This window comes from Folsomia candida, unplaced genomic scaffold (assembly GCF_002217175.1).
Source record: "Folsomia candida strain VU population unplaced genomic scaffold, ASM221717v1 Fcan01_Sc025, whole genome shotgun sequence".
Classification (NCBI taxonomy): domain Eukaryota; kingdom Metazoa; phylum Arthropoda; class Collembola; order Entomobryomorpha; family Isotomidae; genus Folsomia; species Folsomia candida.
In genome coordinates, this window is record NW_019091217.1 from 1215151 (window position 1) to 1229169 (window position 14019).

A 14019-nucleotide genomic window follows, 5' to 3' on the forward strand; every position below is an offset into this window, starting at 1 on the left:
GCCTCATGCCTTGTATTTTCGACTTGCGAAGTTCCAATACACAATACACATAATAAATTCAGAGTAATTTGCAGTTAAAATTATAAAAGTGCGAGGGGGGTAATTGTTACTCCATTCAGTTAAATTGATATTTACTTAACCCAGGGACAACTTGTTCGTTCCTACATTTTGAGGCAGGTGATGATTCCCAAGACTCCGAAAAAAATTCCACTCGGCCGCAAGATTATAGGGGGATTGTTCATTTTTGAAGCAGTTTGTTTTGGGGTCACATATTTTGTCTACGCAAAGGCCAACAGGGACCGAGGTGAGTATGAAAATATTGAATTTAAGTAATAATAACTGCAAGCTTTTTAAATTGTTCATTCTTGATTGTGTATGTATCGTATAGATTTTCGCTTCCAGTTGAAGGAACGATTCCCTTGGCTGTTGGAAAAGTACTATCAACTTGGCGAATTGGGAAAGAAAGAAAACATTGTAATTCGACAAACAGACAACCAAACTTGGGCTTTGGCAAAGCCAGAATCCAAGGATTTCTGAGTCAAAAAGATTAGCATTTTGATTGCCTAATTTACGTCCAGAGTTGTAAATTTTTGAAGTTATGTATGGAAAAGCCCTTAAATATTTAGTACTTTGGACCGGAGCTGGCTTTGCGCTTATGGCGATAGTTAAACCCAGTCCCCAAGAAGTAAATAAGGTTGTTAACTAAATTAATAATCCTAATTTAATCCCCTATCTATTGCTACATCTTCTTGCATGTCTTTTGTAACGTTGTCAGATAAGGGAATACTCGAGCAAAACACAAGGATATTCAGACGTGCTCAGAGCTGCTGCTGACCCCAACTCAAAACCGATTTATTTACAAAAACCTGGCGAACAGTTTTTGCCCAGAAATAATAATCAAAGCTCTTCACCAGTCAAGTGAACATTTTTGTAGTCTTTAGTTAATAGTGCTAGAGACAGTTTAAACCAATTATACTTGGTATTCATATGTACATTATGTAGGAGATTACTGTGGCTTACTGTGGTATTCGTCCTATTGTTAACATTTAAAAGTGCACTTTGTAGTCGTAATAGCTAGTTGTCTAACAAGTAAAATCTAAAATGGGTGACGCTCCTCCAGCAGCTTCCACCACTCACAATCAGTCCAAGTTGTCCGAGGAATTTATGGCTATCTTCAATAAGCAAAAGAACGAGTTATCAGTATCAATTGACAGCTTGTCAACCGATTCTACTAACGCGAATGAGAAGCTAACCGAAATTCTCAATGGCATCCAAAATCTGAACAAAATCTTACATGATGCTTCTATGTTTCTTCCATCTTACTCCATCAAGGTTGGAATTTCGTTTATTAAAAAAATTTGACTGATTTAAAAAAATGTTTATCATAAAATATTTTCTCCTTCATATTTTGTTGTAGATGAGACAAAATGAGATTCGAGATTTGGAAAAGTCGTTGAAGAATAAGGACGATGAACTAATTCCCAAGAAAAGGTTTGGATTCAAATCAAAGCCGAAAGAAGGACCAGTTATTGAAAATTCCACTGGTGCTACTCCGAAATCTGATTCGCTCGATGCCTCTATAAAACTAATCAAGGTAGCACAAGCTTAATATTTGCAGGAACCGTGCATTTCATACTTGAGTACTTATAAGTTGATCAATGAAAATGACATTTATCTTGTCAGAGCACTGTAGATTCAAATTTTATAACCATTGAGAATCTGGAAAATACAACATCCGTGCTTGAAGACGACAAGGTGTCCAGAACTGATGTTCTCTTACGGAACTTGACAAATGTTGTGATTTATTTGCACGGCAGTCCATCCACCCTTCGAATCACTAATATCAAAAATTGCAAAATATTATGTAAGAATGTAGATCAAATAAATTTTTGTTTTGTTAGTGTTTACAAAATAAGTACTAATTTTTTGCCGTGTTTTAAAATTATATGTAGGCGGTCCAGTTTACACTTCTGTGTTTGTGGAGTCCTCCGTTGATTCCGTGCTATTCCTTTGCTGCCAACAACTTCGGACCCACTCATCGAAAAACACTGACATTTATCTTCGGGTCCGATCTAGAGCCATAATTGAAGAATGCAATGGAATTAGATTTGGTCCATACATTTGGGATCATCCTTTGTCTAATAAGTTGCACCAAGCTACGCAAATTGATTCGGACTTGGAAAGGTAAGTAAATAAATCAAAGAGCATTTGGACTTTTTGAAATTTTGGAGCATTTTTGGCTGTAAAATTTTTTGAATCATACAGGATTAATTATTGGCTTGTTTGTACAGATTTGATGCTGTTGATGACTTTAATTGGCTGTCAGCATCCCATTCGCCAAATTGGAGCATTGTTCCCGTCGAAGAACGAATAACTTTTCCATCTTTGTAAGGTTTTGAATGTACCATGAACTAATAATATGATCTATAAGTAGACCAATATTTTTCACTAATTATTGGCAAATAGAAAATGCATACTATATGAGTATAGTTTTGGATAATTAATTACACAACGCATACCATGTACGTCTGAACGTTAAATATCGTATAATTTTCAATCTTTATTAGCTCAACAAACAACCCACACAATTTTGATGACAAGTACTAAGTAGAGATAAATCAAAGCTGAAATGGAAGAAACAATTGAGTATGACATCAAAATATTTGTTGCATTAATTAGTAGTCACATTAAAATAAAATAATCAAGATTTTCAAGAGGGAAATAATAATATCCTTCGTTCATCATCATCATGCAAAATTTTCTCCTCGAGGTAATTACTGTCGAGTAGTACATACGCAGCAGTACAATACTTATTATAATTTTTCTTTTTCTAACTTTGGCTAGAATTAAATCTTTCTTTAACAATTATTATTATTCAGAGTGTTTAAACCATTTTTTGCTGCTTTATGTAATCAAGTAGGTGGGAATGCTATTCATCTATTCTATTATGGCTGTATATGGCTTTAACTGTTTGTTGTCTTGTATCGTATTGTGTATCATTATTGTTGTGATATTTATGTGTCTATCTATCTATCCAACACCATTCCAAACTATTTACACTTTTATGTACATCATTATTCTGCAGTATTATTCCTTACATTATTTACCTCATTTTTAGGGTTTGTACAATATCTTGAATCAACTATCCCTCCCTTGTATTTAATTATCCCGTAAAACACTAACTTGTAACTATATATTTCCCCCTACATTATCTATCCAACATAACGTATCTATGCGAAGCACTGGATGGAAGACAGGTTTTTTCTGTACAAAATTGCATGAAAATATTAAAGCTTCAAAAATTGAATACCCGGAATACATGGTCAGTAGTAGAAAGGACACAAAATACTTGTGCAGGTCCTCCTGGCATGCTTTTTTGTCAAATAAAAACTCACTGGCAGCTCATGAATACTATTTCGTAGTTTGTAACATAATTTACTCTTTAGGTGGGATGGACATAACCTTCATTATTCCATTCTTCAATATCCTCGATAACATATATTGTTGATCCATCATGTCGATCTTTATCTAATTTATTTGTTAGTCGTCGTATTTTTATTATGGTTATTACTACTGCTACTGTGATTACTATTGTTGTTTGGTTTGGGGGGAATGGGGAGAGGGTTCTTTGGGGGGAGGGAGAGCTTGGGGTGAGCATGGGCCGTTGGACGAATCATCCTGTTCTTGGCCGCCTGCATGATAGCCTTTGTACTTGTGTTTTTGTTCAACATCTCCCCCTCGGAACAGAGAGCTCGCAGAAGTGGAAGTTCTAGCGCGTGACACCTCGCCCGAAGATAAGCCAAGTCCAGCTCTGCCGCGGAGAACGCCTCCTGCAATGACATGAAAAAAACAAGTGTTTAGACTCGTGCACTCACAAATTCGAGCGGTCTAAAAAAAACAAGGTAGGAATCGTTACCTGTTTCGAACTGAAAGTAGGGTGGTTTGACGCAGGCCTCTTGTAGGGAGGCGGTGGGGGAAGGTTGTGCAGGTTGTTGATTGCCTGGAATTGCTCCTCCGCCGCCGTCATCGACTCGTTGGTTGGCTGCGAGTAGAGGGACTCCTCCGATCGGCATAGCTTGATGTTCATCCTCAACCGCTCGTCGCTGGCCGTGAGTGCGGCGCTGTTCCGACTGCACATCATCTGCTGCACTGCTTTCCGCATCCCGTTCTCGATGATGACGTGACCCGAGGGCTTGTAGGGCGGAAGTGGAGGTGCGGACTGGACCGAGCTGGGATAGTAGATTGGCGCAGATGAGCCATGGCTCCCAGTAAAGCTCTGTGTGGAGAGGAACCGTTGGAGGTTCTCAGAGTTGAGCCCTCCGCTGACGGCCGTGGCGGTGTAGTAGCCGTACTGGGAGGATGAACAGTGCGAGTTGGTGGAGCCAGGGTGGTAGAGTGACTGAAACGAGTTGTGATGGCAGGGAGGAACCCCCGTCGTCGTCGTTGCCATTGTGGCCGGAATGCTGTGATTGCTCAAGGAGGAGGTCACATTGGTGGAGGACGAGTGAGGATTTGGCAGAGGTCGGGTCGACATTTTTGGGTTTTTCTTGGGCAGTGGAGGAGGTATGTTTGAGAGGCCATTTGAGCAAGTGCCGACAGCAGCGGTGGATGGGTAGGGTGGCGGAGGGGGCAAGTACGGGGGTGGGATGTCATTGAGCTGGTAGGCAGCAGAGGTGGCGGCGTTGTTGGGGTTCAACATTGGGTTGCTGTTGGTGGAGGACGTGTACTTGGAGTCAAAGTACTCTTGCTGACTAACCCGTGGGTCCTTTGGAGGAAAGATGACATAGTCGATGTCAGAGTACAATTGTGCTTTGTACCGGTTGATTTGTGACCTCGTGAGTTGATTCGTGTAGACGGTGGTGAATCTCGGATTGTTGTTATTATTGAGACATGCTCCTGAAGAGGATGAGCAGGACGACGTGGTGGTGGTGGTGTTGGAGGCACTATTTGGTTGTTGCATTTGACCCTGCATACATTGGGCGTGAGATTGGGTGGACCCATGATGATTGTTGTTGTTCAGAGTGAGACAACTCGTGGCACCCGCAGGATGGACGATCGGAGTGCGAGACAATGGTTTCAGATTTTGGAGACCGATGAGAAAGTTGTTGATATTGGGGACACTCCCGCACCGATTTCCAATGTTTTTCCCCATGAAAACTCCACCACCACCACCGGCAGCCGTGGTGGTTGAAGGGTTGGTGATGTAGTGGTTGGCAATGGCGGAGGAGGTCAGATTACCCTTCGTGCTGGTGGACAACTTGCTCTTGACGGAGGAAGCGTGAACGTCAATGTAGTTGTTGGGTCGGATGATGAGAGGGGCAGACGTTTTGGTGAGTAGGTAGTACGGTGGCGGGGTGACTGCGGAGGGCACGGCGAATCCTGAGGACGAAGGCTCCTCCGAAGCTACAGTATCGTAAATGTTGTCCACACTCTGGGAATGCTGAAGGGACGTTGTGAGATGGCTGTTAGTTGGGACAGGAGTGATATTCCCAAGCACTTTACTCCCTCGGACGAGGACTTGAGCCTGACTGGGGATGGCGACCGGGGCGGTTGTTGCATATGCCGTCTGAATCAAAATTTGAGGTTTAGTTGCAATGAATCTGGCATCCACAACTGGAACACCGCCAGTCTTGATGTTGTGGTACTCGTGATTCCCGTCGTCATCTCCTCGCCCAATGGTTGTCAAATCTGCCAAAGATTTCCTAGGTTTTGGTGGAGGCTCTGGCTTTGCATGCCCCACGAGGTTGATTGCATTAGTGGACCTGGACGAGACTCTACTCGTCACCAGACTGCTTTGGCATCCTCTGTTATTACCGCGGCCTTCGCCGCCACCATCACCACCACCGCAAGAAAGTTCAGACGACTTTCGTCGCGGAAGTGTACTTAGATTGACCACGGGCGGAGATAATGAGGGTGGTGACGCCTGCTTGGGTTTTCCATGCGCAGACTTTGACACGCATTTCCACAACTTGAGTGAATTTGGTTTCTTGGGAGGTGGTCGTGGTGGTGGGTACCAGGCGAGGGGTGGGAGTTGCACATAGTCCGAGTCAGTGTCAAAGTTGTCACTCACGGTTCTCGTGCTGGGGTAGCGACCTTGTTGCAGCTTTTCTCCAAACTCCACATAATTGACGGGCGGAAGTTCAGAAAAGTTGATCTCTCCGCGGTGTTGGTGGTTGTGATGTCGGCTGCTCGTATGCCTCCGCGCATTGTTCGAGGAGCAGGACGGCTTTGATTTCCGTAAACATTTAAGGGATGCCACTTTGGGTGTGAGTCCATTCTCCTTTGTCCCACCAGCGCCTGTTGGTGCCGTAGAAGAGGCGACGTTTGAGGTTGAAGCAGACAAGCACTTTTTACAGTCTTTGGCACAAGTAGATTTTGCACTCTTATTATTGTTCACAATACTTTCACTACAATTACTGCTACTCTGATCCCCCGACTTTTTGTAGTTTGTATGCTTATTATTCCTACTCGGATTACAACACTTGTCCTTCACTCCTCTGCACTGGCACCCTCTTTCCGGCTTCTGCTGAGGTTGCTCTACTGACTTGATGCAGCTGTAGCGTGGTTTGGGTTTGGGTGCTTTGGCCTCGACCTCCTCATCCCCTTGATCTTCAATGGTCGAGTACCGCTGGTCACTTACACTTCTTCTCCTGCACTTCTTCTTCTTCTCAGTCTTCAGCTTTGCATCACCACTCATGATGATCCCACCACCACCGTTGTTGCTGCCCGACTTATTGGTGAGGGGTGGTCCAGGATCCTCACTTATCTCACCATACACATGTTCATCTTCTAATTTGTATTCCTCAATCTCTCCTCCTCCGTCGTCGTCGGTGTTGTCGCCATCCTTGTCGTCGACCTCCCCTCCGACGACGACGACACTTTCCGTTTCTTCCCCTTCCATCATTTGCACTTTCTGTTTCCCATTTTCGGCACCACAGTCTGAGTTTTTAGCCCCGATCACTGCACCCTCCGCATACTTTATGCTGCTATTGTTCGTACTGCTCACCCCACTGCCAAAGTCGACTGCCTTGAGCGTGGTCTCACTGGCCATGGAGGGCGTGTTGTGGTGGAAGTGATGGTGACCGTCACACTCGTCCTCTTCCACGTCATCGTCCTCCTCATCCTGCTCCTCGTCCGTGACACAAGAGTTGCACTCGCAGTGACCAGCACACTTATTCATCTGTCCTCCTCCTCCCCCTCCCCGCTTGTCTCCAATGGTTCGCACCAACATGGAGCGACAGGGACCTGTGGAGTCGTCGCAGTCTTCACAGTCAGAGTCACAATACCAGTGTTTGGACTCGCTGTCGTCCTCACCACCGGGAGCACCACACTTTGAGTTACTATTATTACTAGAAATATTATTTGACGTCCCATTGACGACGACGTGGTTGTGGTTTGACGTGGCGTTGGAGTTTGAGGACGAGGAGGGAGCAGCAAGGTGAGAATGATGCGAATGACTGTGAGCTCTTTTGATGGCGAGGTTTTGATGGTTGTGACGCAGCCTTGGTGGAGGTGGGTGCCTTTGACTGAGGGATTCAAGGGATGTGGAATTTCGATTGTGAGCTCTTTCCGTACAGCAATCCGGCAACTCGCGCATCTCCAAGTCTTCTGCTAATAGTAACAAAAAAGGATGGAAAACATGCATTAGATTACACTTTAACTTCACATCGTCCTCCAGAGAGACGAGCAAGTCGAGAAGGATGAGCATTATACAACAACACACGAGAAGTCCTGCGGAGCGAGTAGCCAATTGTCCCTTACTCGATGCATCTCGCCTTGAAAAACTGAATCTCGTCTCTCATGGACATAGTCTCGGAGGAGGAATATTATTCCACCACCCACAAAAAAAGATACACCTGCAGTCCACTCTCTCCCACTGGACTCCTGCGACTTGATACCTGTTCCTCAGGTCCCTTCCACCATGCCAGCCTTGCCTCCAACTACCTATCCACGTACAACATCTACATACATAGCGCCACGGCTAGGATTACATATTGTGGTCAAACCAAACATCCCATTGTGCATCAGGCTGCACTTTGCTTTCCCTCATCTGCATTGCATTATAGGCGTAACATCCAACTAGCAGTATGCTTCTTCTTCTTCGTCGTCGTCTTTTTATCCTACTGTGACTGATTTTACACGCCAAATTGCACACTAGTTTTTGCTCCAAGAAAATCTCCAGTCAGCCAGAATCTGATGTGGACGGACGTGTATAAGTCAAAATCTAACAATTACTCGCTTAATAGAACCAGAATGATGCTTATTCCACGTAACGTCTTGGTGTATGTGCATATCCAGACGCACAGTACATGCATCGTGATTATAATTCCTACATTCTCCATGTTCCTACATATTATTCGATAAAAGCCAAGTCTAATACTTATACTAAAGGGGTCAGGTTACGTATCTAGATGCAATGGCTATGTGGTTCATCCACCTTCATTTTAAACAGATGTGTACATATGCACTTCGCTGACTTGATCATACGTATTGCATGCGAACCGCATGTAAACCAGCAAGTTTTGAATTTAAAACATCAAAAGGAGACGAGTGACTTTGGCCGTCGTTTTAAATTGTAAAAATTGTGAGTAGGGTGAACTGAAAAATAAATCGCTCTTGCGTCGCTGTGTTGTTGTAAGTAAACAGGAAAACCCGTTGGGTACAATCATGCATTATTTGTGTGTACAAACAAACGGGAGAGTCGCAACGACATACCTTCGCTGCCATCCAAACTGTACACTCTGTCCGAGACGATGCCTGAAAATGAGAATTTAAGGATTTTTAAATTTTACATAATGCCATAGTAAAAATCTCAATAATTGAGATATATGTAGTTCAACCTGACGTGGTATTACCTGACGTGGTGTTGGAGGACGCGTTGCTGATGACGGAGACGCGTTGGTGCTCTGAGGACTCGCCGGTGAGGAGGAGGCCGTCCGCCCAGAGGGACAGGTCCAGCATCTTTTCCTCATTGTTATTGTTCTTGGAGGAGGAGCTGAGGAGGGTGGAATTGCAGCTGCTTGTCGACTCCCCACCCCCACTCGTGCTCCCTTCCCCGAGGGACGATGACCCTTTGCCCCCTCCGCTCGTCGTCTGACCTCCTCCGTTGAGGGACTCGGTGAGAATCTTGTGGTTGGAGAGATGGAACTGGTGGGTGGAGCGGCAGAGGTGAAGCAGATGCTGAGGTACCGACTCGGTCGAAGCTGTAAATGTCAACTTCTGAGTCGAGTTCCCCCACGGAAACGCCTGACCCCGGATCCCGTACTTTTTCCTCTGTAAACAACAATTTTCATGTAGTATCCCACCCTACCACTATTGTACACACTGACAGCTTTGCTAAGTTGGCAGTTTAGACGACTTTTGGGCTATGTACATGGGCAAATAAGAACCAAACTAACCTCAAAGTAGAGCTTGGTGATGTTAGCCCACAAAAACGTAAGTCTGGGTTGAGCAGGAATCTCATTGCAGCCAACAGCGTTCTGTGCAAGATAGAACAAAATAGTAAAATACTGAGTAATGTGAGTGTGGTGCAAGCAAATGCAAATTCAGGTGATGAATCAATCAACCGTCGAACCATGACATTAAAATAGTTATTATGTTCACACCTGATAAACTTCAATTCCTTTGGGAGTGACACCGACCTATGAAAAATTGTAAGAAATAAAAAATAATAATAATCAATCCAATTTCGTTTAGTTTGTTTAAAACCGTTTGCACCTGTTACCCAATTATTTCAGACTGTGCTTTGATTTGTATAAATGGTCACATATCTACTTACCCAGGCCGGAGCATATTTGTCTTCTTTGGTTTTGAGGGTCATCCCGAAGAGATGCATGTTGTACTGGGGCATCACTGCCCTGATGAAGGCCAGTCGTGCCGCATCCTTCCCCAGGCTTGAGAGCATTTGGTGAGCCCTGACGATGGAGTTTGCGAGGGAGGAGAAGAGCGGTTGCGAACTCGTCCATCGTGGCAATTCCTGACAGGGTCGCCAGTCGCCCAGCTCAAATTGGAAGGCATAGGCTAAGGGCTGAACCACACTAGCGGGCGGGAAGCGTGGGGCGGATATTAGGTTTTGGCGAAGTTGGAGGTAATAATGATGTAGGGAAATGACATCACTAGAAAAATAAGAGTACAGCGTAATTATTGTCTTGTTGATCACTTTAGAAAATCAAGCTGATACATGCGTCCATTCTCATGTTGACTCGAATGATGATGATCGCTATCTTATTATTACTATTGTAATCCTTCCAAGGAGCAATGCTTTTATGAATGGTCATGAAATTGAGTGCATCGTCGTCATATCGGACGAAAGAATAAAGAATTGGAAATTGAATCAATCAGTTTGACTCTTTTTTTCTATAACTCGAACGTGGTGCAACATGGCATGGGCATCTTGTTGGTTGTCTTCTGGGACACGGTGTCACGGTCTTCACAGGGATCCCATCATCCATCTCGTATCTTTTTCTCCCTAATCGCTCAACCAACCTCGCCCACTTGCTCCCTTCGAATAATTTAATCGCTAGTAAAGTATCTACAATAAAATGCATTCGATTGACTTCAGGTCTCCTCAGTCATCAGTTTGTGGTGTACTGGGTCTAACTCTGAGGGAGAGAGCAGATCGATCGAGGAACCAATCTGGTACAAATTGCAGCGACTATAATATTATAAAATCTGTCCCGAAAATCGTTCCAAAATTCTATGTAAAATTATTTCTTGGAGCAAAAAGTTAAAAAGCTTTGACACGAGAAGAATTGGATTTAATTCATAAGAATAAACGACTGGATGACTGCAACACATTCAGATTCAAAACAGCAGCGTCCATACTGCGTCATGCCCTCGCGAGTGTCACAAATGTCAAACTTACAAGACAAATGATATATGTATGGGGTTGACATGACGGAGAAAAATGATCACTACCAGACACTCCACCGTCCAACCAACCAACTCATCCTCCTCAGATCAGGCAGGATGACTTATCAATTTCAATCCGATTCAGCTCAAAACTGTACTTTTCTAACTGTAGCATCCATCCACTAAATGGTCACTGCTTGATAAATATATGTAGATGCATGTAAAATATTTTTTCAATTTCCCAGTTGTAAATTATCTGTGGAATTTTAGGGTGAGGCGAAGGATGACATACAACAACGTATTGTTGGCTGCTTAAAAGTTGGTTGGTTGAATACGTTGGCTGGTTGGTGGGACAGAATGACCAGACCAGTAATTAGTGTTTTATGGACTCTGTCAATCACCTCCACCGTGGAAGAAGGATTATTGAGGAGGAAAGCATTCATGTTTGTCAGTAAATTGAGACTGAAAGCATATTCAAGTCAACAAGATTTATTCGGATGGTAAATAACTTACAAATTTTGGGGTAGGGCATCCAAATAGAAGTGGACTCGACAATGGAACGCTGGTTTCTTCCCGTCCTGCAATAAATTAAATCCAGTCCAACAATTACTCCTTTATAATTCACCCACGGCAATTCATGTGTCGATGATTCTTTAACTCGATGACTCGAGAAGGAGAAAAATGGCCACGAGCAGGAGAGGAAAGGGTTGCCTTGCTAGTGCTCAGGGGATGAAAGGGTGAAGAAAAAGAGGAATGCGTAAAAATAAAAATGAAGCAAGCATAAATTTAACGTAACAATTTTGGGGTGAAGAACTACTTCTAAAGCATCAAATCAGGGAGCCAAAACATTTACAGATATCCCCGCTTGCATATTTTTCGAGCATAAATATATTTTCAAAAGTCCGACTCTTCATCGAGTTGCATATTTACGTGTCTGTGATATGTGGAAGCCGCTCAAAAATTCAGTAAATATCACTGCAGCGTTTTCAAGCAATAAAAAAACGAAGCATGCCGTTCATTTATTTGGTCGTCCTTTTTCTTCCAGAGCTCATCTAATCTTGAAAATCTCTCCCCATTGAAAAGAACGACGAATGTACAAACATGGATATATTGGACACGGGGAAGATCTTACTCGTGCATGTGATATGCAAGACGCACCTCTTCTTCCTTCCCTCTCGCCCTTCGTCGTCGTCGTCGTATGGGGAAAAGGAATCTCAGTGACGAAGCCTCAAACATACGGCGAGATGTTGGATGAGTGGGTATACTTAAGCACGTATTTATATGACGATATGCATATAGGGTGATACAGTATATAGCGCTGGAGGTACTTTTTTTGGTAGGTGTGTGCACTTGAAGAGGTTCGTTCGTTCCGTGGTTGTTCTTGTAGATTTGAGGATTGAGGATCGTAAAATTTTTAGAGAAACTACCAGCTTCCGGAATTGAGTGAAATGGCCTCGAGGCGTAATGATAGTTTTTGCTCTCTCTCTCTCTATTATTTAACGTATCGGATTGTACATTTTATAATCACTGCCACAACCACGGCATGACATGGCATCTGAGAGAGAGAGACCTTTGGCTTACTTTCATCCATCCACTTGTTCTCCTCTCCTACATACGTGCTCATCCTCTTTCTTGTTCTCCTCCGATATCGAAACTCTGCATCTCGACGCGAGGTGTATAAAAAACACGAGGATAAAAGATGAGCCAAGGCAAATATGTGGGCAATATGGCATGCTGCACCACCCCAAGAAAATAATACTCGCAGTGCGAAAATTACAAATTTTTAACAACATTATTTGAGAATGTACTTCCAGAATCCGAGTGAGTACATTTTGGTATGTACATATTGTGTGGATTCTCATGAATGCACTGTGTTCAGAATGAGACAGGAAGGAAGGGTATACATATTTAGGGCGACATTCCATCCGTCCATTCACCATGACATGAACGCGGCACTAAATTGTTGAAGAAGGTACCCTTCCACCTAACCAAGTCAACCTCGCTCTTTATTCTTCCCATCGTCGTTTCCTGTTGTTGATTTAGTAAAATGTTGTCCTGTCCCACAATACTTATTACTCAGTCTCCTCAACAATGATAAAGAAGTGTCTCCATTTCCGTCGTTCCAAAACACCCCAAAAGTGTCCCACAGTCTCAAGCACTACATCAGTCGTGCCTCATCTCCGTACACATTCTTGGAGGAAGAACCCAACAAAACCAGTCTCTCAATCTCTGCTCAAATTAGTTGTGGATCTACAAACTCTACAATCACGCCTTTCTTTCTATTTTAATTAACATTTTCCAAACAATAAACAATTTTCCCGTAACATGTTCGTGATGTGGATTGGTTGGCTGGCATGCAATTGTTTCAAGGTGTCGACGCCTTGGTAGTTGCATGTTTGGAGTTGATGAGCCACACAAATTATGAATTACGAATGAAATTGTGGTCGAATTAAATATTTAAATCGTTGGACATTTTATCTTGGGGTAAATATTATAAACTTGGTGAAATGTCATGAGAATCTTTCCATTCACCGTTCGGATGATTTAATTTGACTGGACACCTAAGACATTGCTTTCTGATATGAGGTTTTCCTCACAAAAAAATCTAACAGTACAGAACACGACTAAATAAACACCTTAATTTCAGAATGCATACACGTCGTTTTGGGCCTCGGTCATTTGAAAAAATTTTATTTCACATACCATAATCATTCGAAGAGGTTTTACTAGTTACGCGTAATATAAGTTTAAAAAATTTACCATGCGAAGTGATGAATGTCGTTGGAAGAAACGACGAGCGTGGCCCGACACGGCCGTCAACTTATTCAAATTCGATAATTCAAACTTTGAAAAATTCCTCCTTGAGCGAATCGCCATTCATTTGCTAAGGTCATCATCCATCTTTTGGTACTAATCTCTAGATGGACGAACGTCGTTGGTGTTGGTGGGATTATTTATAAGACATTCTACCTTTGCATGCATCCATATACGCGAACATACTTGAGACCTGTGTGCATTTTGTATACATGTGTCGGTCATTTTCATTGGAATAATTTATAGCCCACACCACAACCCACCCATCCCATCTCAGGTGTAAGTGGACCATAAAAAACGTCAAATTATGCGTGTTAAGTATTATGTATTATTAATTCTGACAGATGAAACTGA

At 43.1% G+C, this 14019-nt stretch overlaps 2 protein-coding genes across 4 annotated transcripts in view; one reads left to right on the forward strand and one right to left on the reverse strand.

Moving 5' to 3' along the window:
- LOC110859426 (tubulin-specific chaperone C) lies at positions 1-2714 on the forward strand. 2 transcript variants are annotated; one of them, XM_022108383.2, is made up of 8 exons: positions 1-304; positions 389-694; positions 776-1332; positions 1418-1594; positions 1684-1864; positions 1953-2184; positions 2292-2387; positions 2568-2714. In XM_022108383.2, the coding sequence occupies exons 3-8, from the start codon at positions 1102-1104 to the stop codon at positions 2605-2607; spliced, it is 957 nt and encodes a 318-aa protein (XP_021964075.1). In that variant the 5' UTR covers positions 1-304; positions 389-694; positions 776-1101; the 3' UTR covers positions 2608-2714. The 2 variants fall into 2 exon arrangements, with proteins under 2 accessions (XP_021964075.1, XP_035715284.1); XM_035859391.1 differs by having other exon boundaries at positions 389-1332.
- Positions 2524-14019, reverse strand: part of LOC110859423 (protein expanded) — a 25894-nt gene continuing 14398 nt past the window's right edge. Inside the window, exons 6-13 of one of the 2 annotated variants that reach the window (XM_035859386.1) lie at positions 11365-11429; positions 9779-10115; positions 9606-9641; positions 9399-9479; positions 8856-9273; positions 8716-8757; positions 3917-7608; positions 2524-3830 (exon numbers count right to left, since the gene is read on the reverse strand). In XM_035859386.1, the coding sequence (XP_035715279.1) occupies positions 3534-3830; positions 3917-7608; positions 8716-8757; positions 8856-9273; positions 9399-9479; positions 9606-9641; positions 9779-10115; positions 11365-11429 (4968 nt within the window). In that variant the 3' untranslated portion in view covers positions 2524-3533. Of the gene's footprint in view, positions 3831-3916; positions 7612-8715; positions 8758-8855; positions 9274-9398; positions 9480-9605; positions 9642-9778; positions 10116-11364; positions 11430-14019 lie in introns of both variants that reach the window. The other variant, XM_022108380.2, reaches the window with a different exon arrangement.

Excerpts from the sequence above, each read along its gene's own strand:
- LOC110859426 (XM_035859391.1), top strand. The coding sequence starts at position 1,102 with ATGGGTGACGCTCCTCCAGCAGCTTCCACCACTCACAATCAGTCCAAG. Across the intron at positions 1,333-1,417 it reads TTCCATCTTACTCCATCAAG|ATGAGACAAAATGAGATTCG; the intron begins GTTGGAATTTCG and ends ATTTTGTTGTAG. Across the intron at positions 2,185-2,291 it reads ATTGATTCGGACTTGGAAAG|ATTTGATGCTGTTGATGACT; the intron begins GTAAGTAAATAA and ends TTGTTTGTACAG.